This window comes from Berghia stephanieae, chromosome 4, assembly GCF_034508935.2.
Source record: "Berghia stephanieae isolate SIO BIC M18660-M18661 chromosome 4, UCSD_Bste_1.3, whole genome shotgun sequence".
In the NCBI taxonomy this organism is placed as follows: domain Eukaryota; kingdom Metazoa; phylum Mollusca; class Gastropoda; order Nudibranchia; family Aeolidiidae; genus Berghia; species Berghia stephanieae.
Window position 1 is genome coordinate 16302508 of NC_088363.1, and position 27062 is coordinate 16329569.

Genomic DNA, 27062 nt, shown 5'->3' on the forward strand with positions numbered 1-27062 from the left:
TCCTAACAAATCTGGATGCAATAAAATTATACAATAGGAACAGTGGACGATATTTTTCTTATACACATGAATGCTGGGACATTTTTTCCTTATCATGCAGCAATCTCAAAAACTGAAGAAGACTGATACCCTTGCCAAACGGAACCTTTAATACCTCTAATTCTCAAATCAACAATTTTCCGCGGGACCAAAACAATAATAAATGACACATTTGGGCAAAAATGGCATAACACTATATCACAACATTGACATTGTCAAACAGCTAGGTTTTCCTCCCTCGTGGACCTCCTACCTTGTCTTTGGTGGGGGAACTTGAGGTATATCGGGGGCTAAGGAGTAATTCCGGTTGGCCGTCACGAGACCATTCCAGAAGTCGGACCTATAGCGGACACCATGATCGGCCCGCCCTGATATGTGACTAATGGAGATCCAACCCGGTGCCCGAATGGCCTCCATACTACTATGTTCTTTATAATTTTATGCCAATGGCGAATCGGTCGGCCGCCTAGCCAAATACTACCGCGTTCGTGTCGTCAGTGTCGTCTGCACGGTCGAGAAATAAGCGAACGTCCCAATACAAGTTTAGCTGGAAAATGTGATATCAGGGCTAGCGACCAGACGCACATATTGTCCCTCAATATCGAGAGGCAGAGTATGGCAAAAAATTAGCTTTTGTCAAAGCTGCTGGCCGTCCATAGCGTCGATATTCTTCGATTACAGGAGACTCACCTTTATTCAGGCGTGCAATCTTCTCGATTCCAGATCCCAGGCTATACGGTGGTCCAGCGAGAGGACACTTCGAGGCTCAAAGGAGAGGTTAGCGTCTACGCTAAAGAGCTTTGAATGTAAGAGTCATAGAGAGCGCAACGGACAGCAACGGGGCGAATAGAATGTCCGTGAAGGTGGGTGGGCTGTATTTACACATCTACAAACTGCCTAGAGCGATTTGGACTACACCACCGGTCCCGGTGGTTAGCCATCCTTCCATTTGTCTGGGAGACTTTAATAGCCACCACCAGGAATGGGGCCACCGAGACTGAAATGAGGCAGGTAGACAACTCTACTCACGGATGGACTGTAACGATCTACACCTAGTGTACGAACTACAGCCAAGGGTACTTTTAGGGGGCCCGCCATGAGAAGGAGTATACTTCTGACCTCACCCTCGTCATGAAGTGAGCGAACGGAGAACGGCTGCATGTGAAGCGGACAGTCCTCAGCGACTTCCCGCATAACCAGCCCAGGTCGGTACTTGTCACAGCGGGGTGACAATTCCGAGGGTGCAGTCTCTCCCACTCTGCAGATGGAACTTCAAGAAGGCTAACTGGGAGGAATTTAGTTCCTATAATGAACAGGTCTGTCCTGCTATCCCTTCCAAGTCCGAGAACATAACCAGATTTAACAGGTTAAGAGCGCTCACCGCTCCATTCCACGGGGCAAACGGAAATTCGACTTCCCCTGATGGACGAAGCAGTCGGAAAAGCTGTACAAGGAGTACCAGCAGACCCAGTCCCAGTACTTAGCCGATAGAATACTTCAGTATCTGGCAGAAGGAAGGAAGCAACGGTGGCAGGAGACCATGGAAAATCTCGACTTTACACACTCTAGACGCCACGCTTGGCGAGTAATAAAGAAATTTGATTCTGACAAGAATTTCGCGAATGCTGCCCCGGAGTGTGAGGCGGATACAATTGCCTGGAATATAAAGAACCGTAGCTGCTGGTCCCGTAGCAAACGGGTCCCGACTCAGTCTTTCTAGCGCGGTGTCCGCAAGGCAAACCGTACGATTTTGGACTCGCTACCTGCAGAGAAGTCGGTTCAGTCCCCGAGAAGTGAGTGCAGCCATTATCGATGCCATGAACGGCTAGGCAGCATGGAAGGATCAAGAGGTTTGGACTGTTACCAATAGAAAACAATTAATTGAAATTGCCCTTGGAATAGGTTCCTCTATTTTGAAGTTTCAAGCAGACCTCGTTTTCTGGGTTAGGAAATTTCAAAAGGACATGTTAGGTAGCAGGTACAGATGTAAGAACGATCTTAAAAAGTGTGTATGAATCAGTGCCAGACAAAGCAAGATGGAAAAATATAAGAAAAAAGACTTATCCCGAAAAAAAAGTCAGCCTGACTCGACAGGGAATCGAACCTCAGATTACCAATCATACATGCTACTGTTATACCACAGAGGCTACCTCGATAGTTCGGACGATTTATACTCAGGACATCCTGGTACAAGCTGTCGAAAGGGAATAACAAACAAAGGAGATTTAAGATGCAGATATTTAATGTCATATAACCCATCCGGGATATCAGATGTGATCATCGTTTATATTTTCAGATACCCTTCGGTAGCTTGTAAACTTGATTCAGTGGAAGGTGTAATCAGGCCGACAAAGATACTTCTTTATTCCAAGGTATGTTTTCACACATCAGATGTCAAAATGCAGAGATGTTTAACGAAATTAGAATGGGAATGCTTTAAAATGTTGATTTGTATTGAAACTATACCATGGACGCGACATTTTAAACAAAGTATTTTGCAGAAAAGGTTGACTAGATTAGAAAAGCATTACTTATATATCATTAATAAAACATATTGTACAAAAACTCGGAGATTGGCAACATTGAAATATGTGTAAGGTCAGAGAATATTACTTGATTCGCTTTAGCATGAAAATTAAATACATCCAAAGAATGTCACTTGAGTTGCTTAAGCATTGGATATTATATATTATAGTCAAAGAAGATCACTTGGTTCGCTAAAGCGTTATGTCTCGGTTTTTGCTGCCATTGTTGTGCATGAAAACAATCTTTTTTTTTAAAATGCTCACAAAGGCATCGTGGAGAATGTGTTTAAAATGACCCACATCATGGAATTGCTCAGAAATGTAGATATTTCCAACAATTTCGTAATTTGTCGTACAAGGCTTCTCAAACAGCAAACATAAGCTCACATTTTAACTATCTTTTTTATTATTATATTCAACAACAAAAGACCCCTCCAAAACCAAGGGAGAAGCATATTAGATCCATTACAATGTCAGCACTTTTGACAAGTTTTACGAAAAGGTTTCAGAAATGCGATTTGATTTTGTAACGTAACACACTAATTTGGACAAACTATTTAAAAAAAAACTAATATGGCCATAGCCTTATAGATTTGTTATATGTACTGACAAAACGTATTTGTGAAAAATAAGGTCTGTGAGCCATATTCGTTACTCTATTTATTTTTTTTGCAAACAAACCGACATGGTGACAAATCGTTTCAAATCAATATTATATTGTAGTTAATCTCAAGCTTAAATTAACCTTAGATTTTATAATTTGAGTAACGAGAATGTCATCACTGAGAGAGAGAGAGAGAGAGAGAGAGAGAGAGAGAGAGAGAGAGAGAGAGAGAGAGAGAGAGAGAGGGAGCGAGAGAGAGAGATAGAGATAGATAGATAGATAGATAGATAGAGAGAGAGAGAGAGAGAGAGAGAGAGAGAGAGAGAGAGAGAGAGAGAGAGAGAGAGAGAGAGAGAGAGTGAGAGATATTTGTTTCATGAACTGCGAAAATCTTTGAAATTTCAGACCATTTTGAATTTATCCTCAATTTCAGTTCGACATTATGCCAGATAAAAAAAAAAGTCCCTGAGAGCTATTGGCCCCATGAACCCGGATTTTAAAACGGTATCAATAGCGTAAAATGTACAGTAACAATTGCTTGCTACCTCTTGTATATGACGTTATTCTATTGCAAAGTACTTCCCGTTATATCTAACAGACCCAGCCACCCAATTACTGCTGGGTGGGCAAAGGGGTCTGAAAAAAATCTCGACTTCACCCGAGACTAATCTTGGTCCCTTTATCGAGTGAAGCGAGTGTTCTACCAACTGAGCTATCGGGACTCCTACCAGATTAAGAATTGTAATCAGGTAAATGTCAAAATGTTTTTTTTAAGTCAGTTATTCTGATTGCTAATGCATAAATCTGAACATGAACTACAAGAATTACTGGATGTTGTAGTCAGGAGTAGTGAAAATATGGGACTGGAACTGAATATATCTAAAACAGAATGTATGACGGTATCTAAAAATAATAACCCACCAACCTGTGTAATAACAAGCAGAGGACAAACAATACAACAAGTTGAATGTTTCAAATATTTGGCTTCAATGTAACATCCAATGGAAAATCAGATTGTGAAATAAAGAAAAGAATAGGTATGGCGAAGAATGCATTCAACCAGCTGCATACAATTATGAAAAACAGGAATATTAGCATGAAAACAAAAATCAAGGTCCTGGATTGCTATGTACTGTCTGTGCTGCTATATGGTTGTGAGAGCTGGACCATAAACAAGACCATGGTTAAAAGACTGGAGGCAGCGGAAATGTGGTTTTACAGAAGAATGATGAGGGTGTCATGGGTGGAAACGAATAGAAATGAAGAAATTTTAGAAATGGCAAACAGAAAAAGATCACTGATAACAAAAATCATCAAACGCCAAATGGAATTTTTAGGACACATTATCCGCCACCCTGGTTTGGAAGTACTCGCCTTGACTGGAAAGATGAATGGAAAAAGAATAAGAGGAAGACAAAGAATAACTTATTTGAAAGGGATAAGAACTTGGACAGATGAAGCTGAGAAAGGTGGCGCTGCTTTAATAGAATTGGCAAGAGATAAATCAGCTTGGCGGAAGATGATCTCCGACGTCTGCTTCAGATATGGAACTACATGATGATGATGAATGCATAAATGAAAATAGAACAAAGTGCATTGACTATCAGTTTGAGAACCTTGAGATTTTTAAATTATACTAAGCGCAATATCCAATAAAACGTGCTCAAAGCAATGCGTAACATGTAGAACGAGACATGACGCCTGTTAGGCGATATTACAATTTTTTTCTCCAATAGAGACAACGCTGCTAACGACCAAGTACTCATTTTACACCTGAGTACGGTAAGAAGAGAATGTCAGTAAAGGGCCTTTTCCAAGGATTCGAACCCAGGATCTTCCAATCCGAAAGCGAGTGTCATGCCACAAGACTACACAGCCGAAGAGTTCCAAAGTGACATTTCAAGATCATTGTTCTTGCGGACAGACGTGCCAAATATTTCTCTGCCGTCTGTCTAGACTTTAAGTGATGTGTTAATGTTTCTATTATTTTTGTCATTGGCTGAAGAAGAGTTTTGAGCCTGAACCATTCCGTGTTTGGCATTTTGTTCTTTTACCAAGCTGTTATATTCATTTGTGTTCATTGCTATTTATAGTCCCAAATATAAAACTGAGGTGAAGTATGAAAAAGGATAGTCATAAGTCTTAAACATCCGAAAATATTTTTTATAAAACCCTAATTATTTTAACGATAAATTCACTACGATTTCAGGGCAATGGGTCCCATATGACATGATGGACTATCTAAAAGAAATGGGTGGCAATAGTATTTTAGGATCTTTATTTTCCTCTATTTTGCAAAACCTTACGACTTTGTTTTCTTTTAATAAAGTAAACAGCCACTAAACCCTGGCTCACCTTCTCTAATTATGATAGTGCAAGTCGTCATATTTGGCTGTCTACAAATATAAATTCGGCCGTCCCAACTTGTTAATAGACAGATTGCGCATCGGGGCTCTAACGGGGCCGATTAGAGATAGACGACGATTGGGATTGTTTGGGAGCTTTAACCCTTTGCCCACTAGTCATTATGACATCCGAAATGCTATCGCCTTCTACATCTACGCCAGAACAGAAATAGAGGGTGGAGCCTACCATGATATAACATTTTATGGAGCCCTAATTTCGTCATATCAGTTCTGTCCACTGACAGGTGGGTGGGTATCGCTTTCCAGAACTTGTGTCCTTATATGAAATTCTGAGTTTTTGACCAATCAACGATTGCTCTTTTGATAGCTCACTTGTCAACATGAGTCAGCTCAACCCTTGATTTATGTACAGGCATCACAGGCGGTATATGTTGTGTAACTTCAAAGACCACGGTTGACCGAAAGCGATGAATGGAAGCCCTACTGTGGCGTGGAGAACGAGGTCTTGTATGTATAGTTACGTCATATCTCAACGCTCGTGAATTCTTAGTACGGCTGGACTCACAATCAAAACACGAAATATATGTTTTAAACTCTTGAATCAATCGAGTTACATCAGTGCGTTCGTCTCATTGAGAAATGAAAAACGATATATAAATCAAGAACATCGACCGGAAAACAAGGAAATTATCATAAAATTATAAAATTTGAGAAAGCTGTTTTCAAAATCAAATCTATTACAAAAAAGGTTATTTCTAGACCGATTTTATGAGACAAAGACAATTTTTCTCCACTTTTCAAGCTGATTCCAACAATGAGGTTTTCAAATTTATCGCGATAAGATTATGTGTCATTATTTTTTTTTAATACCCAATTGACTGCTCAGGAAATGAATACGTAATCCTTGGCGGCTAGCGAGTAGGTGTTAAATTTTGCTTACCCTTTCCCACGTAGACGCACACACAACACACACACACACACACACACACACACACACAGACTTATCGTCGTCTAGCATCCTATCGTTCGGCTCGACGATTAAAAGGGGTTCGTATCGTCGCTAAAATAATTACAAAATACATATATTTAAAATATATTTATAGTAATGTGAATTAAATATTTTAATGCTCTAATATATCAAGAATGATCATTATTATGATTTATTACGGTGTGAATTGAATTAGACCTTTAAAACTGAAGTTTAATCTGACACCCTACTCGCTGTTATCATTCGAGTCTAAGTTGTAATAAGGCAACTTTGGCCAGAAGTGAAAGACATACATTGTGTGTTCAGTCTGTGTGTGTGTGTGTGTGTGTGTGTGTGTGTGTGTGTGCGTCTACGTGGGGAAAGGGTAAGCAAAATTTAACACCTACTCGCTAGCCGCCAAGGATTACGTATTCATTTCCTGAGCAGTCAATTGGGTATTTAAAAAAATAATGACAAATAATCTTATCGCGATAAATTTGAAAACCTCATTGTTGGAATCAGCTTGAAAAGTGGAGAAAAATTGTCTTTGTCTCATAAAAATCGGTCGAGAAATAACCTTTTTTGTAATATATTTGATTTTGAAAATAGCTTTCTCAAATTTTATAATTTTATGATAATTTCCTTATTTTCCGGTCGATGTTCTTGATTTATATATCGTTTTTCATTTCTCAATGAGACGAACGCACTGATGTAATTCGATTGATTCAAGAGTTTAAAACACAGATTTCGAGTTTTGATTGTGAGTCCAGCCGTACTAAGAATTCACGAGCGTTGAGATATGACGTAACTATACATACAAGACCTCGTTCTCCACGCCACAGTAGGGCTTCCATTCATCGCTTTCGGTCAACCGTGGTCTTTGAAGTTACACAACATATACCGCATGTGATGCCTTTACATAAATTAAGGGCTGAGCTGACTCATGTTGACAAGCGAGCTATCAAAAGAGCAATCCGTTGATTGGTCAAAAACTCAGGATTTCATATAAGGACATAAGTTCTTGAAAGCGATATCCACCCACCTGTCAGTGGACAGAACTGATATGATGAAATTAGGGATCCATAAAATGTTATATCATGGTAGGCTCCACCCTCTATTTCTATTCTGGCGTAGATGTAGAAGGCGATAGCATTTCGGATGTCATATGGACTAGTGGGCAAAGGGTTAAAGCTTCCAAACAATCCCAATCGTCGTCTATCTCTAACGGGACCCGTTGGCGCAAACTCAGTAATATCTGTAAGTAACGCGGAAAACTAGTTTTCATGAACCCAGATCATAACAGCAAAAGAATATTATTTGAATGGGAGATAGTTTCTTATTCTACCTAATCAAGTTCATTTTTCATGAAAATGGAATAAATAAGCTTAATTAAACAAAAATCACTACCAAGAAGAGATGTGTTTGTCCGTCAGTAATGTAAACAGTATACATGTATACAGCGTTCTCGTAACTTTAGTTGCCTATTTTAATTTATACCACAGTTTTTCCGTTTTTCAGAGAGCTTTTGTGTTTAACCAGAAACTCTCAAGAGTGGTTCTATATAAACAATCATTCTTTATTATAAGAAGTTTCATCGTGCAAAGTTTCATGCTTTTACCAGCTTTTCATAATTATAGTTTGATGGGGAGCTCCAAGTGACATTGACCATCATTGGAGAAAAATCCATACAGTTTGAGGCTATCATTCACTTGACAAAAAACCCTGTACAGATAAATTTTGCGCGACCGCAAGGTAAATTAACTCAATAATAAATATTTAAATAAATAAAATAGGATGAGCATTAGTAGAAGTATAAGCACAAGTAGAAGTAGCATTTGTAGTAGTTGTACTTTTAGTAGTAGTAGTAGTAGTAGTAGTAGTAGTAGTAGTAGTAGTAGTAGTAGTAAAAGTAGTAGTAGTAGTAGTAGTAGTAGTAGTAGTAGTAGTAGTAGTAGTAGTATTAGTAGTAGTAGTAGTAGTAATAGTAAAAGTAGTAGTAGTAGTAGTAGTAGTAAAAGTAGTAGTAGTAATAGTAGTAGTAAAAGTAGTAGTAGTAAAAGTAGTAGTAGTCGTAGTAGTAGTAGTAGTAGTAGTAGTAGTAGTAGTAGTAGTAGTAGTAGTAATAGTAAAAGTAGTAGTAGTAGTAGGTGTTGTTTTGGTGGTAGTTTTACACGTAGGATTAGTTGTTGCACTAGTAGTAGCGGCAGTAGTAGTAGTAATAATAATAATAATAATAATAGTAGTAGTAGTAGTAGTAGTAGTAGTAGTAGTAGTAGTAGTAGTAGTAGTAGTTGTGGTAGTAGTTGAAGTAGCAGTAGTAGTAGTACTAGTGGTAGTAGTAGTGGTGGTAGCAGTAGTAGTAGTAGTAGTAGTAGTAGTAGTAGTAGTAGTAGTAGTAGTAGTAGTAGTAGTAGTAGTAGTAAGAGTAGTAGTAGTAGTAGTAGTAGTAGTAGTAGTAGTAGTAGTAGTAGTAGTAGTGGTAGTAGTTGAAGTAGCAGTAGTAGTAGTAGTAGAAGTGATAGTAGTAGTGGTGGTAGTTGTAGTATTAGTAGTGGTAGTAGTAGTAGTTGTAGTAGTAGTAGTAGTAGTAGTAGTAGTAGTAGTAGTAGTAGTAATAGTAGTAGTTCTTGTAGATGGATGATCATAATAATACACGACGACAAAGGATGTGATGATGATGATTCCGGTGATGATGATGATGATGATGATGATGATGATGATGATGATGAAATATGGTGATGATGAAATTGTTGACGATATCACGATGTTGTTTTAAGATTCTAGACTTTACTATGAGTTTCAAAGACATTGTCTTAAACGAAAGAATGAAAAGACTTCATCCAACACCCTCGAAAAAGTACAACGAAGAGCGATAAGATGGCTCATAAACAGAGGATAGATAGATGAAATAACAGACACGGACATGAATATCCCTGGTTTACTGCCACTCATTACCCGTAGACAACTGTCTCGACTCATTAACTTTTACAAATATGACCACGGTCCAATTAGCATTAAAATTAGCTTTTATATAGCGCAATACCCACTAAATGTGCTCAAAGCGCTTTAGAAGGGGTCCCTGGCCAACAGCAACATTTAACATTTAGGACGGGACATGATGCCTGTTATGCGATATTAAAATATTTTCGGACAGAGACAACGCTGTTAACGGCCAGGTATTAATTTTACACCTGAGTACTGTGAGAATGCGAGTAAAGAGCCTTCTCCAAGGACTGAACTATGCGCCCAGCGAGGCTCGAACCCAGGACCTTCCGATCCGAGAGTGAGTGTCATAACACTAGACCACATAACCAAATTTCATCCTAAACTTTCGACCCAGAAGATATTATTGTTTACGCGCCCGACACGGAAGCCGTCAAAAACAACTTGTCCGTCTTCGCAGTGTATAGATAGTTCGAAGTTGACGTCACTCAGGTCTTTGTTATTGTTTTTTACCATCCTCGTTTATGAGTAATTAAAAAAAAAACTTGTCCGTCTACCGAATGTACACTACAGAGCAGCATTAATCGTCACTATGGTGGCGCTGGCTGCCTTAACCCAAAGAAGAAGAAGAAGAAGAAGAAGAAGAAGAAGAAGAAGAAGAAGAAGAAGAAGAAGAAGAAGAAGAAGAAGAAGAAGGAGAAGAAGAAGAAGAAGAAGAAGAAGAAGAAGAAGAAGAAGAAGAAGAAGAAGAAGAAGAATGTTATGTTAGGAGAGGGGAAAATGATTCCAGTGTGAAAATGAAATTTTATGACATAAAGTGGATAATAGCAAACAAAAATGTGGTAAAAAAACAACATGGTTCCAATCTCATTAGAAGAGTAAAACCACTCTTCCGGAGGACTGGATATATACATTGTGTAATTGATATTCTGGTTTTAGAGAGATGGCATCTTATTTTCCAATCTAAGGTCCTCAACAAAGAACATCTGTTATTATGCTATTTCGTCCCGTATTCTTACGATCTGTCTATACATCATGCTGCCAAAACTATTATGACACCTTATGATTAGTATGTAACCTATTAATTAATAGTCTTCCGAAGAACTATTTACATACACACTTTCAAGGAGTTTGAACCCGGAAGAATAGGACCAGCTTACTCTGGAAAGACACGTATTTAAACATTTGGCCAGAAAACTGGCCAAAATTTTAACTACGTGTCTTTTTTAGAGTACGACAGTTAACTGATTAAGAGCCAAGAAATATCAATAGCATTGCTTTAAAAAAAAGTCAGCGCGAAGGTATTGTAATATACAACTCGAATTTTAATTTAGATAATAAATTATCTTAATTTTATCTCGCATTAATTCCGTTCCCCAGCTACAGTTCATAAAAAGACTACAGATACCTTTACTTTAAAAGTAAGTGATAATTTTTAATCAATTGTTGAATTTGGACACTGTTACGTCTCATCCCCTTTTCTTCCCTCTCTCTCTCTCTCTCTCTCTCTCTCTCTCTCTCTCTCTCTCTCTCTCTCTCTCTCTCTCTCTCTCTCCCCTTGCACACACACACATTTTATAAAAACACACGCGCCTTCTTTTCTCATCATTGTTCTTCTTGTCAATCAGCACCAACATCTGTCTTTCAACCAGCTAATTGCCAAACTCTTAATAAACGTGTATGTAACATTTTGACCAAATATATCGATAGATTTAAATGACCCTCATCTTTGCAAAATCTCTCAAACCTGGGACTTCGCAAAGTCCCATGTTCAGGAGTATTTGCCAAGATGAGGGTCATTTAAATCTATCGATAATTGAAGGATGAGTTTTCTGGCCAAATTTTTAAATACGTGTTTTTCCTGAATACGGCAGTCAACTGTAAGATACCGACATTGCTAGAAAATTTTATGATTATATTTGCCTTTGTATTATTTCCGGTCATTTTCTTTATTTGTGTGTCTTATTGCGACTATTTCTTTCACCAATGTACAATATAATGGCATAATGAAAAGTAACATTTCTTATAATTATTTTACTCGCATGATATTTAAGAAGAATCATCCTCAATGCTATTAATCATGACCACCATCCTCCTCCTCATCATCATTTTCATCATCATCATCATCATCATCATCATCATCATCATCATCATTAGCAGCAGTAGCAGCAACAGCAGCAGCAGCAACAACAATAGCAACATCATCATAACCATCACCATCACTATCATAAGCACCACCACCAACAGCAATAATTCTTTTAATACTTTCGCTAATTTAGACTAATCAAAAAGCAAATAAAAAGAAACCATACTGGGAGTTTTATCGAAACTATCATTCAGTGGAGGGAAATTCGAACTGTTTCGTCAAGGATCTCCTTGGTCAGGTAATCACTATTGATAATCATCATGTTTATATCCTAGGGGTCCCAATGGCTCAGGTGGTAAAACTTCACAAGCAATGGGACCGAGATCGGTTCCGAGTGAAATGAGATTTCCCTCCCCCCCCCCCCCCCCCCCGACGGTCTACCCTTCCGGTCCACCCAGCAGTGATTGAGTAGCACTTGATGTAAACTAGCGTCCTATCAAAAGGGTAACAAGCAATTGCTATTGTCCGTTTCACGCCATCGAATCCGGGATAAACTCCGGCTCCATGGATCTAATAACTTTGAATGACTACTATTATGGTTAATATTCAGAAAAAGTGTGGAACGGGTACTTATACCAATAATGATGAGAAATATAGGGTATGTGGAAGTGCCAGATGAAAACAGAGAATAAAAATATCACGGTGTCAGAGAGCCAAACTTGAGAATCAATTGAAACGGCACCCTCCGCCTGGCTGAGAGAGAGAGAGAGAGAGAGAGAGAGAGAGAGAGAGAGAGAGAGAGAGAGAGAGAGAGATAAGGAAACAGTCGCACTAGCCATTGAGCCATCCAGCCGCACAAGAATAACCACTTCGTTCAAACTTAGTTCCTATCGTACGGACTCTCCCATTGAATGTTCGCGGGGTGGGTTGGTCAGCCAGCCTCGTTGTGATGAGCAGACCAATGCCCTCTGATTGCTATGGAACAGGCAGTCCAAACGATGTGTACTAAGCTTGAAAGCCATTAAAAAAAACCCCCAAAAAACCCCCCAACTTATTCCAAGTTTAATATTCTTGGTTATAAATTCAAGTTTTGTTTCCACTAAATATCCAATGAACGCTTTCAAAGCGCTTTACAAGGGTTCCCAAGACAACAGCAACACTTAACATATATGTTTTTAAAAAAATGTGATTTTTACATTTCCCCGACATTGACAACACTGTTAACGACCAGGTACTCACCGAGTACGTTGAAAGAATGTGAATTAGAGAGCCTTTTTCAAGGATTCGACTATGCGTCTCTCAAAGCGGGACTCGAACCCATGATCTTCCGACCCCAAGGCGGGTTTCATACCAGAAGACCACATAGCCGAACAGTTCCTAAATCACCTCGATATAATACCGTTTTGACGCGATATGTCACTTAGTATATATATGACTCACCACCCCCGTCTGAAATCAAACTGGGATAATCCAGGTTCTGACAACTGGCTTCAAGGTCTCCATTTTTGCCAAGATGAGTACGTACCATTCAAATCGATCGATATTTGAAGGACAAATTTCCTGGCCAAATTATTAAATACGTGTCTTTCCAGAGTTACCGTACGACTGTTGACAGGTTTACTTGCGTTTAATGCATAATGTTTCTTAAAAAGCAAGAAAACATTTAAACATTTAAACATTTACATATGGGAGGGGGGGGGGGGGATTTTACACAGAAAGGCCAACACGCTGTGTTATTATGCAATTACAATGTCATTAGACGATGATAACTTGATTCGTTTCCAAAGAAAAAAAATGCTTTCTAGTTGTTTTTGCGGCTATGTCGTCTTGCGATATGACACTCGCTTTCAGATCGGAATGTCTTGGGTTCGAGTCCCGCTCTGAGCGGCACATAGTTAAGGACTTGAAAAGGGCTCTTTACTCACATTCTCTCACCGTACTAAGGTGTGAAATGAGTACCAGGTCGTCAACAGAAATGGTCTCTGTTTGAAAATAAATTGTATGTTGTTAAGTGTTGCTTTTGGCTATGGACCTTGGACATGTTCAGTGAACATTGTGCTATATAAAAGCTCAAGTTTTTTGTTGGTTCTTGTTGGGGTTTTTTTCCTCGTTTTCTATCGTTCATTAAGTCAATGTAGTTGGTCAAACCTTTGATGGAAAATGGATTGTGTCCCTTTATACGAGGTGAACAAAATAAATGGTTAAAGTTCTGAAACGGTATACAAACCTTATTTCGTATTTAAAAGTAAATCCACACAAAGAAAAAAAACAACAAAGCATAAAAAAATTAATTAAAAACAAAACAAAACAAACAAAAAACAACAACAAACAAACAAATGAAAACAAACATAAAACAAACAAAGAAACGATCAAAAACACTTTGTATTGGCAGTTGCGTATAGGGAATGAGATTAGCGGAAGAATAGCGTAGTTTTGATTGGACGTCATCCATAGTCTGTGACGTCACCGGCGGAAAAGTTATTAGAGAGAGAACGCCATGTTGGTTGTGCGCATGAGTCTCTTCCGCGAAGACGAGAGACGCATGCGCATAACCAACATGACGTTCTCTCTATATGGTGACGTCCAATCAAGGGACGCTACTCTTCCGCTAATCTCATTCCCTATTGATATTTATTCTGTGGGGCTGTTTAATACTTTTACATTACGGCTATTTCTATGAGGAGTTTAAAATTGACATGAAGCATAATCTTTCTATAAGAAAAAAAAAAATATTTTTGCGTGTTGGCCCACAATAATCAATAATTTATTGTTACCCGGGCGAAAACTAGTAATGATTATACAACTATTTACACACCAACATATTAAAAAAAAATCCCTTTTAATCCCATAGGGGAAATTTGTCTCTCGGTTCTATTCCAAGGGAAGACTGGAATGACCCAGGCGAGGTGACTTGCTCAAGGTCACACAGCGCAGCGGCGGGTGATCGAACTCGGTAACTTTCGGGTACGAACAGGGCATTGGGTACGAAGCAAAGACAGTACCGCTGAGCCACAAATATGAGAAAATGAATTCCTCCTTAACATTGATCACTATAGCTATAATGGAGAGGAACGAAAAGAAAACTGGAAGTTGACATCATGTCAATATTTCAGAGTGCCAAAGTTGTTACATTTTGTTTGTTTGCTGCTGTTTTTTTTTGTTGTTTTTTTTTTTTTTGTTTGTTTGATTTTTTTTTTGTGAACAAACCTTTTGTTTCTTCCTATGTTCAGTTACGGCGCAGGCAGACACAAGTATTTTAAGGACTGAGTCAATAAAATTAATTTTATAAATTAACTTATATTTACTTCTCTCGGTCGTTGAATATATCCTGTCAAATCCTTTAAAAATAAACAACAAAGAATGTCAACAATTACATTATCGTGCCAAATTGACTCAAAGCGGTTTCATGTTGGGGTGGATCTCGTACTTAACTTTTAACTTTAGGCTGAAAATTGATTTGAGTAATAAAAATTTGCTTTCACTGAAGAAAATATATTTGGTTTCTAACTTTAAAAACCTAAATTATTTACGAATTCATAACATTTTGACTTCTTGGCAAAAAGGCAATAAAAGAAATAGAAGTGTAATAAAACAAGACAGTGCTTTTGTCTTGGTATGTAGATGTAACAAAAATGTAATATTTATATTTAAACTCGTTCCTTTCTTTCATTCTTTTCCCCCCCAACCAGATAGACGTTGGGAAGTTCAGTTCTTACTACCAGCCTCAGCCAGTTTCTTTCATTTACCGGGGTTGGCAAGTGGAGATACCAAGTCTAAGTCTTCCATTTGGTACTATCATTGCCACTGCAAACGTTTTGCATGGAGACAGTTGGATCAAAACCTCCGTAAGTTACGTTAGATCAAACATACTACAAAAAGAGCAAATTTTAGTCGTAACATTGGAAATTGTGGATTAAAAATGAATACTAACAATAAATCATAAATCTATAAAGATATAACGGGAATATAAAGACAATTGAAATGTGTCTCTTCATTACTGGTAGGGATATTACCAAGATATCTGAAAATGAGAGGAAGTTTGATTAATCTATTATTTGAGCAAATTGAGAGGTGTTCATGCTTAGCGAGATCATTTGTGTGACGTTAATTATAACTGTGAAAATTTAAGCAGTACAATTTTGTGTTATATTTGTCAAATTGTTAAACGCTTGTGCAAAATACGACAGTCCAATCATGATCTCATAGGGTATTATTCATGCTATGTACTTACTGTAAGTCTTGCCCAACAACAATTACAGATTTAATAAACTTTGTCTCTCAAATATACCGCGTCGGGCCACAATCACAAAGCCTGTCGCGGTAGTCCAATTGTCCCTTAGATGAGAAAAAAAAACTTTGACGATCCATTATATGTTTTGTGATATAAGGTCCTCTGATATGTTTCTTACTAACCATTTAAGTATATATCCCCTTTGGTGGACATCCTCTGGTAAAGACACAGGCCTACAAAGCAGGGTGTTCGAAATGATATCAAAGATATCAATGATATCAGAGAGAGAGAGAGAGAGAGAGAGAGAGGAGAGAGAGAGAGAGAGAGAGAGAGAGAGAGAGAGAGAGAGAGAGAATAAGTAGGAGTGAGGTATCTGTCCAATGTTATAGTTATCATATAACGTTATAACAAGTGTAACTAAATGACAAATTGCCATATTTATGGACAATAAAGATTTATTATTATTATTATTATTATTATTATTATTATTATTATTATTAAACTTAGCTAAGCTACAAGGATACATTGCTATCAGATCTACTTCTGATGCATACTGAGCTTTGCTTAATCAAAAATTCTTATACTCTTCTATTATTGTACTTTTCAGAAAACTTGTGCGGCTATGTGGTCTTGTGGTATGACACTCGCTTTCGGATCGAAAGCTCCTGAGTTCGAGCCTCGCTCGGCGCATAGTTCAGTCCTTGAAAAAGGCTCTCTACTCACATTCTTTCACCGTACCGAGGTGTAAAACGGAAAATTGTAATATCGCCTATATATATATATATATATATATATATATATATATATATATATATATATATATATATATATGAGAAATTATGATTTTACTGGTCAAACTACTGTATACACAAATATGACATTAATCACTAGACTTTTAGGTATATTAAAATGTCTTCAGTGTTGTGTGCTATCTTCCTTTTCTTTTGGCACTATAATGACATAGACGCGTCACCTGGGCCATCAAGTTACTAAAATGTAAATAAAACTCAACAAGTTTCAAATCTATTTCAAATTTCAGGCCCTGATTGTGATCGAGATTGACGACTATAAAAAAGCTCTACACCTGTTTGTGGAACCCTACGCTACTAATCTTGCATGGTCACCTAACACAGATTTTGTGATGAATATGTCAAAAACATTCAGTCCACATTTAACACCAGAGTCGGGTTTTGTTGGCCCTCCACGAGATTTTTTAAGGTATTCTCCAGCATTGGTCTTCTTCTTCTTCTTCTTCTTCTTCTTCTTCTTCTTCTTCTTCTTCTTCTTCTTCTTCTTCTTCTTCTTCTTCTTCTTCTTTTCTTCCTCCTTCTTCTTCCTCGTTATGTAGCAATAAGGATCGAACTACATTTGATATAAATAAAATAGAATAAAATATAAATTGATGAAGGTTTATTAAACGTTTCATATAACAACTTTTGCTGCTCGGAAAAAGTTATTGAAAACACAGTAATACCGCACGATGAAATAGATCAGGGTTGTCGGATTCCGCTGCATCTGATGATAAACGATTCAATAGTCTAACAGAAGATGGGTAGATCTAGAAGGAATTTAGATGGGTGTTTGATCTTGGTAGGAAATCGTCATTCGATTATGCATGTCCTCTACGGTTTGGAGATGTGCTCATTTGTTTCTGGGAAATCGACTTCTATTCGTTTGACGTAGAACTTATGGAAGGTGCAAAATTTGGCTCCTTTTAGTCGGATTTGAAGATTGCCAAGGCTCAGGTAGTTAATCAGCGATGATAAAAAAAAAGGGTAAGGAGAAATGCCAGATGATTACAGAGAATTAAAAGTCACGGGGTCAGTGCCAAACTCAGGATCCAATTGAATCGACGCTCTCCACCTGGCTGAGAGAGAGAGAGAGAGAGAGAGAGAGAGAGAGAGAGAGAGAGAGAGAGAGAGAGAGAGAGAGAGAGAGAGAGAACAGCGAGCGGTCGCACCACCGACTGAGCTATCCAGCCACACAAGCTGAATTTTTCTGAATTTTAAACAGTGATTAGAAACTTGTTTGAGGCATTACATCGCAGTAACTTTGCTTTGCTACCCTCTTCTATGTCATTACCGATGCATTAATATTTTTTGGAGATAACGGTCCCAGACACAATAATCGCGTATTCTAAAATTGATCACAGGGATGTTTTGTTACAATGGGCATGGAGGATGTTATTTGGACAGCCTCTTAGATTAGGTAAATAAATGGACTTGTTATATTTGCCCTTGGTCTTTTTCTGTGCGATATGTTTGTTCCACTGACTCAGCTATTTTTAGCGTTTCATTGTGTATTGCTATGCACAAGTTAAAATAAACTGAAACGGACTTCTGAATGTCAAATGGCCTAAACTTGGTCTTACAAGAAAACAAAAAAGAAGCATTATTATGTGCTAATTTCCATTATGCACAGTGAGGGCACCGTTTAAGGCCCTCATTCTTGACAATTAATTAGAATTCTTGTCAACTACATCTCTTGTTTGGTTCTATGAAGGTGTTATATAAACAGATGAATTTATTGCTCCAATAAATGACAAGATTATGCTTTGTAGACGACAGTTTCAAATTTGCTTAAAGATATCACTGTTTGTACTTAAACCATATTTTAAATTTCGATTAGTATTTAAAATTGTGTTTTCACCCTCTTCTCTCTCAATCCCTTACCATTCCCAAAATAATCCTCATCCCCAAGGTTCAAGTGTAGATGCATAGGTTTGATATGTGATAAAAAACGGGAAGAGCTTATAATAAAGGGCGGTAAGTAAAGACCTGAGTCCTCTCATAAATTGATTGAACCTATTAAAATATAATCCTATGAGTATTATTATCTTTCCTTTTTTAAGGACCAGTTTTAGTAAAACAAGAAGTGCATTTTCTGGTGCCCTCGAAAACATCGGAGATACTTGTAAGAATATATGACTGTGTTGTATGCCTATGTCTAATAGTCTTTTTAAAAAGTAAAGTGTGCCTTATAAGATGGCTATAGTAAAATAAAGACCCTACAGATGACGCTCAGTTGGGCTCTTTTACGAATGACCAAGATAAAGAAGAATGTCCAAAAAGTTAAAATGTTTTGGGATTTAGTGTAGTAGACAGCTATTTAATACATTCAATCTTAGATATCTTAATTTTATATATATATATATATATATAATATATATATATATATATATATATATATATATATATATATATATATATATATATATATATATATAACATGCAAGTATAATTATGATCAACTACAATATTGTTTCGAGCGTTCGCTCCCACAATAATGTAGAATTTAATCATAATTATACTTGAAATGTTTTAATAAATAGCTCCTTTTATCAAAAAGTTGAGCACTATTATTTCATGGTTTTTGTTTTTATTATATATATATATATATATATATATATATATATATATATATATATATATATATATATATATGTAATGTGTATGTAGCTAAAGAGTGAGATTTGAGTGGATGTCGCCAATTCTTTTTGAGTTATGACAAGATTCTTTTATGATTTCCCTCGTATGAATCTTTTTGACAGAGTAAGTCTGTATTAGGTGTATCTAGGTGTCTCAATTTTGCTCAATAGTTTGATATTTTATAATGTTTTCTTTGTTTTGTTCTTTCTTCATTATTGACCAAAATCGACAAGTCGGAATGTAGCTTATTGATAATTAAGTAAGATCGGGATAATCAAAAAAATTTATAATAATTGTTTATTACATTCCTCCACATCTAGACAATTTCTTGATTATCCAGAGGGACCTTCTGGAATGGTATGGTGGTGAACGCTTCAAAATAAACTGTGAAATTATACTCACTATCTACAAAGACGGAAAAAAAGACATCAGCGTTCTTACCATTTTCAAATACATAGAAATCACAGGTCAATCATGGCCCCAGATTGAATTAAGGTAAATAAATGCCATGATGCTCTCTGAACAAGTGTGTATGAAAGGTGCCAGATAAAGCAAGAAAATATCAGTCTACCTAGACTGGGGTAGAAGAGGTATACTGTTTTTTTGTTTTGTTTGGGAGAGGGGATGTTTATTTCTCGTAGTTTTCTTTCTCGTTTTGGTTGGCATCTTTCATACACACTTGTTCAGCTCTTTATTTTACACCGGTGCCTGCTCCTTAGTTTCTTAATTTGATATTGGCATGCATGATGCTTTACGTATTTATTTGTGATAATATTAAATCAGGTGGACAAAACAAACGGCACAGATTTTGACACATTATAATATTTTTGTTATCAGGTCAAATATTTTGAAACTTTACAAAAACATTACTCTTTTTGATAGTTGAATAATCACAGTTTGATAGGAATATTCTGAAGATTGTATGGTTTATGAATGTTTTTGTGAAGCATGTACGAAATAAATCAAAAAATATGCATCTTATAATTTTTGTGTTCAGCTTTTGAATTGGTTAGACATTGATTAGTTTTCATTCACTACTCGTATATTGAATTTGTTCAGGATAATTCCAAAGACATGGAGAGTTAGGACAAAAGCTAAGTCGTCAAACTTATCAGTACCTACATTGCGGAAAGTGTAACATGATTAAGAAAAAAGCAAGATGATAACTCAGTTGGTAGAGTACTCGCTTCACACGCAAAGGGACCGAGATCGATCCCGGGTGCAGTCGAGCTTTTTTTTTCTTTCTGACCCCCTGTCCACCAAGCAGTGAATGAGTAGCTGAGTCTGTTAGTTTTGGCGGAAAGTACTTTGGGATAGACTACCGTCCCCTCATGACCTTTGGAGTCTTCATCGGTCAGCAGTCTTTCGATCTCTTCTACCCCCCTTAATCGTTTGCCCTTTCCCTGTGGATTTGTCTACATTGTTCTGAGACGGGGCCATTTGAATTCGCTGAGTCAGGTCTGAATCTTTTGTTGAGAGGGAAACAGTTGGACACATTGATCTTTTTGTGGGATTTTTTTTCTTCTTTTGAATCATCTCTATATTACTTCTAACATGGTCTCAGACTAGTTACATGATACGTACTATATTGCTCTTGGATCTACTTCTGATTTCCATTGAACTTTACCTAAACGCTAGTCTTTGGTGCTTGGCAGCCATATTCAAATAGAGCGGACGCCGAATCGTCAAGCACACATATTTCATGCATTTTTTAAAATGTCTGCAAATTTTATCTACTAATTCTAGAGCTATCACGAGATGCATCAAAAGAGGGAGACGATAATGCATTAAAATTTCCATCGTCAAGTCGTCAAAACTTTACCTATTTGCCTCGTGTGTTGAGTTTTCATTCATAACTTTTTTGCGCAAAACAGAGACCGAAGCTCTGATACAGGCAGTTGAAAAAAGGTGTCTATATGACAAGACCGATGACCACTACTGATAAAAAAGATGCACCTTTCTTCATCTCTTAATATTTCATCCATCAGATTCGCCATATGCATTTCACTTTTGATTAATTATGTGCACCCAGTTTCGACGCCGATCCCGCCGCCATTTATGTAACCAGTTTAACTCTCTCCTTACCGGCCATTTTCCGGATTTTCCCCTAAACTTCAAACGCAACCTATACAAAATAGATTTATTTCACTCAAACACAAAAGCTGTTAGTTCTTGCTATCTACATTTTTTTCTGCTAAACGAGATCTTCAACAAAGTGTTAATATACTTAATCTATAGCAAACATTTTTGTTGAAATATTAGTATGTACAAAAGAAATAAGAATGAGACAAATGTTGGCTGCATCGTAACAAATGTGACTATTTTCTTAAGGGTGGTAAGGAGGGGGTTAACAACAGCCACTGGAACACATCTTCTTCTTCTATCGTTCGTCTCAAGCTCAACCGCTGAGTGATTTGACGACTGAAAGTCGCTTCCACTCCGTTATTGTCAGTACTTTCGTAAAAGGATAGTCAAAAAGAGCAAAGGAAAAAGTGAGCAAAGCGACCCCACTCTATTGGAGCCATTACGCTAGTCTTTGGTGCTTTGAAAGCCATATCTAAACCCCATGATCATTCTTTCATCTTCCTTTTTACTGGAGCCCTATGACCTTAAATTGTTGCGAACGCCGTATAAACAAAACCAAACGCATGGCAGAGTTGGTGATTTGCTGTGGTAATCGCTTCCGTCATATAACGGGTGGTAATTCGTCAACACACGAAATTCTCGCGTATACTCCATATTGAACTCCTTACTCAACATGGTTAATGCACACGGCGTTTCGGGTAAAATTTTGATATAAATGCAAACCACTCATCTGATGTTTCATAATTAAAGATCTGAACAAGTGTGTGTGAAAGGTGCCAGACAAAGCAAGAAAGAAAAATACAACAAACAAACAAAAAACCATCCCTAAAAAGCAGCCGTCCTCAACTGGGGATCGAACCTCAGACCTCCTGATTACCGATCAGACGTACTACCATTACACCACAGAGACTCCCGATAGTTGGGACAATTTTAATACTTATATTCTTCACAAGGGTACGCGTTTTACGTTGTGAACCCTCGCTTGCATAATTTGCCACATGTCTGTAGGTATCTTTTTTATCAACAGTAACCAGTAACCAGCCTCCGTCAAGAGACGGAATGACGCTCGTGACCGCGCTTTGTATTTATGTGCAATTATGCTACATTTATATGAAATTACAATCGTGATCTATCGCCTTATGTCAAGCTTTTATGATGCTAAAAATTGAATTTATATTTTAAAAATATAAGATTCCGGTTACATTTTTATGAAATAAAAAGGAAAAAGAAAATAATCTTATAAACTGACAATAACTTAGATATAATTTATTCTTTTTCGTTATTTTAACTATAGAATTATTTTATTATTTTTGCCACGACATAATATTGTGATTAGGAGATGACTCACAACCGTCATAAAGGGAGCTGACAATGTTGGGATATAAAACTATTTCAAAACAACATTCCTTAACAAATAATATACTTTTCAATAGGTGTATCAGAAACTGTCCCGATTCCCTCCAACCTGAATTTGTGCCAACAGAACTGGTATTTATCTGCCCTGAATGTGGAACTGGCGATAATACAAACAAAATAGAACTGAGAGGGCCTAACTGCGAAAAGAATGGCATCTGTGTGAAAAAGATGAATCCATATCAAACTTTAGATATGGCTGATAAAAAGACCACTCTCAAAGGTAAGTATCAATGTTTTTAATACTTTTCGGGACTAGGTCAATAAAACTACATATAATCAAATTACTTGGTATTCCTGACTTGAGTACTTAAAGTACATCTCTCTAGAGTTTATAAAAGCGTTTTCCAACGACGTTTCAAGCTCTCGAAGCAGTGTCAATATTATATAGGACATACTCTTCAAAGCATTCTGTGGAATTACTGCGATCATTTCAAAGACCGAAATTTTGCCTTCGGTCGCTTGGAAGCGAAGAAATTGCAAGGGCTAAAGTCTGGCGAATTGGGTAGATGGAGAAGAACTGTTACACTTTTTTTGGCTTGAGAAGTGTGTGGGGCGGTATTGTCATACAAAAGAAGCCAATCACCGGATATTCTCTCAACCTTATCTGCTCCTTGGGATAATTCTTTTAATCGACTTTTTGTCCAAGAGGAACAGATTTCGTGTATACGATTGTTCAACGATCAAAGAAAACGATCATCATTTTTCCTTAGAGTTGTCAATGGCCGTTATTTGTGAGTGGCAATCTACTCCGCAGATTGACGAGCTGTAAAAGGGTCGAAAGAATAAACCCAACTTTTATCTTCCAGGATATTTCTTTTTATCAAAATCCTTTTCCTCTTCACATTTCAACAATAATAAGTCCTCCCAACTTTCAACTCTCCGATCTCTCTGATCTTGTGTGAGACTGTGCGAAAGAATCCTGGAAATTACCTCTTTCATTCCGTGTTTTGTTAGATGTCATGACATGCTCCAACTGAAATTCCAAGATCATTTGGAATGTTTCTGATACTCTTTCTTCGACCATCATAAACAGCTTATTGTTATTATTATTATTATTATTATTATTATTATTATTATTATTATTATTATTATTATTATTATTATTATTATTATTATTATTATTATTATTATTAGTAGTAGTAGTAGTAGTAGTAGTAGTAGTAGTAGTAGTAGTAGTAGTAACAGCAGCAGCAGCAGCAGCAGCAGTAGTAGTAGTAGTAGTAGTAGTAGTAGTAGTAGTAGTAGTAGTAGTAGTAGTAGTAGTAGTAGTAGTAGTAGCATATGGCTACACCTCGAAATTCATTTCGTCAACCCAGCTTCGAAAGTCTTCATCTGCCCCAAGAACTGGTTCATAGCCAACAGCTTTTATACAATTTTCATCAACATTATCATCATAATATGCTGGGGACATGTAGAAAGCGTCCACGTCGCGTACCTGGAATCCCTCGCTGGAGGCCGATTGCTTCAACACGCACAACACCAACAACAACATCATAAAATGCTGAAGGTCGTCCAGCGCGTGGATTGTTTTTGGTTGACATTCCCCCTGACTTAAGCTTAGAAAATCATTCAAAGCAACGGGTTCGTGAAATAGATCTTTGTTTTGTAAGCAAGTTGTAGCATGTTGAACGTTTCTGAATCAAATTTTCCGATAAGAAAACAAATTTAATGGTTGTCCGTCGCACAGATAAGGGTTGCAGGTTAAATTGATAATAATAAAATAGGATCAAAATTAAACTTGTGTTTATCATAATGAAGGCCCTTTAATGATGTTTGAAAAAAATACAGAAATTTATTGAGTGATCTAATAAGAATACAAATAGAACGAAAAGTCATTATAACAATTGCTTGTTGTTTTGTTCCCAAGTCAATTAGCTGTGAAATCATCTCCAAACTTACGTTAGATCCCGCCTCTCGATCAGTGTTCAAGCTTTACCTGCGGTTCCGAAACTCACTGAAATAATATTCTTTCGGTTTACAATAGAATCACTGATGCGCAATTATTTTTGAAGGCCAAATAAAGCAAATTTTTTTTTTAAAACTTCAGTTTTGGATTTTTAATCTATAATTTAGTAAAGGAACGGTTGAAAATATCATTTTATTCAAAATGGTTAAGAGACATTTAATAAACGTCTAAAATTTTAAAAAGTGATACTCTATACAAATTAGAATTGAAATCATGTATTTAATACCGATTTTTTAAAAAAACGTTTCGGTTTAAAAACGAAATTATAGATATTTTTTTTTCATGTTTTATGGCAGGTCACATTTTTCAGAAAAACAACGATCTTTTCATTTTCATTGAAAACTTCGCCTTAATATTGATATCAAACCCCTGAGGTAACGATGTCTTTCAGAGTTACAAGCATGCACCTGGAGTTTATACCGGTTTCTTTTTAAACTGACAATTACTTGCTGCTCTTTGGATATGACGCTCGCTAGCTAGTATATTGCAAAGTACTCTGTGCTTGATCTAACAGACCCTGCTACCCAATTACTGCTGGGTGAACAGGGGTCAGAAAAAATCTCGACTTCACCCAGTATTGTTCCTTATCCCTTTGCGTATGAAGAAAGTGCTCTTCCATCTGAGCAATCGGGACCCCCAAACCCCCGACTTCATGCAGCAAATATCAAATTATTCTTTTTAATGGGTCTAATTATTGGGAATATTCTTTAAAAAATTGATTTTTAGATTTTGGTAGAAAACGATATTTTATTATCTTAGAAATAATATTATTGAAGTCCAACTTCTTAAAATAGAATATAAAAGCACGAAAAACACAATCGAAAAGGGTACAGGTAGTAATAAAAGTGTGAAAAACGGAAAGCTATTGTGCTATTTTCTCAATATCTCATTTTTCTAAGGGTATGGGATACTGTTTCAAACGTTTCTCAGAATCTGTTCAATGAAATTGTCTGAAAATTTCCAGTTATCACAGAAATAATGTATTTTGAATTATAATCCAAATTATAAATTTTTAACATCAATTTTGTCATAACATTTTGATTCTCAATTTTGCAATGCTCTAATAAAAGTTCCATAAGTTTAAGTTGTAAAATATCTCTATGGTGATACACTATGCTACTTTGTTGATAAGAGAAAAGAAGATGGAGGTCATACCTTCATTAGCTTTTGTGGAACGTTTTCCACGCGATTGTTATATTTTTTAATACCAGACCCCCCAAATTAGGTCGCAAAATGGGTAACAATAGATAATTTATATTTTTCACCAAAAATGTTGTTTTTTTAAAACCTATATTGACGATTCAGGATGATTAAAACCGCCTAATATTATAGATAGAATGCGCTTGGCCAAGGAGTTCACAACATTGCCATCGGGAAGTATAACGGACCAACACACAAACACTGTGTAACCATGAACTTTTATAGTCTGGTTAATACAGTTTAGTGAGAACAACTCACAAACGCGGATGGCAAAAACAATAACAAAGGTCTGAGTGACGTAATCTGCATACTATCTATAAATAATTAAATTTTCTTTTAGAAAAAACCCAAATCGCCCTTTAAATACCCACTAATGAATTTGAAATCACAACTCAATATGGTGAATGCAATCATTGAAAAAAAAAAAGAACTGGCATAGCACTACATATTTCTAGCTGAACAAAATGACAAATTAAGATGTTGGATATTTTTTAAAAACAGAGCTCTTTTAATTTTTTAAAAATTTTGTAGGTCATTTTGATAATATTTTGCAATGTGACCAATGACTCGAGCACATAGAAAACCGATTTAGATGAGAATTGTCTGACAAACCTTTTCGCAAACCGGAAATAAAAAGTCAAGGGGGCGGAGCGGGCCAAACGGCAGGGGATAATCTGATTGTTTAATGCTTAGTAAGGCTCGGACCATCAATAATGACCAAAAGTGTGACGTGAAAAAACAGGTTCCAACCTCATTGGAAGTGTAAAACCACTCGTGCCTTGTGTAAATGATCTTCTGGTTTCAGGGTGATGACATCTTATTTTCTAGGTTAAATAAATGCTGACTGTCAATAAAGATCATCCATACTCTATCTTTTACGTCCCGCAATCAATAGAATCTGCCCATCCATTCTTCTACTAAAACAGTTATGCGGCCTTATGGTTCAATATTTAACCTATTCATTATTAGTCCTCCAAAAGACTGGTTAAATACATGGAACGGGAAAAGTCGAGGGTGTGACGTGACGTCACGATTTTTCTCTCCTATTACCATTGTTAAAAGAGAAGTGCTTGATAGTGCGGTTAGCTGTTCGTTTTCCCGCGTGGGCGTTTCCCTACGTTTTTTCTTCATCATGTATCATCACTGTCATTCAAACTAATAAATAGAAAGCTGCTAGGATATGTGGACTGTTAACAGACAGTAATA

General features: G+C 36.9%; 1 protein-coding gene across 1 annotated transcript in view; it reads left to right on the forward strand.

The window, feature by feature from the left end:
- Window positions 1-24245, forward strand: part of LOC144971706 (uncharacterized) — a 29937-nt gene extending 5692 nt beyond the window's left edge. Inside the window, exons 4-13 of the mRNA XM_078912780.1 lie at window positions 2336-2411; window positions 8139-8253; window positions 10825-10865; window positions 11724-11828; window positions 15220-15375; window positions 16801-16979; window positions 18462-18526; window positions 19510-19684; window positions 22708-22910; window positions 24007-24245. Of these exons, the coding sequence (XP_078768906.1) occupies window positions 2336-2411; window positions 8139-8253; window positions 10825-10865; window positions 11724-11828; window positions 15220-15375; window positions 16801-16979; window positions 18462-18526; window positions 19510-19684; window positions 22708-22910; window positions 24007-24245 (1354 nt within the window). The remainder of the gene's footprint in view (window positions 1-2335; window positions 2412-8138; window positions 8254-10824; window positions 10866-11723; window positions 11829-15219; window positions 15376-16800; window positions 16980-18461; window positions 18527-19509; window positions 19685-22707; window positions 22911-24006) is intronic.
- The last annotated feature ends 2817 nt before the right edge of the window (window positions 24246-27062 follow it).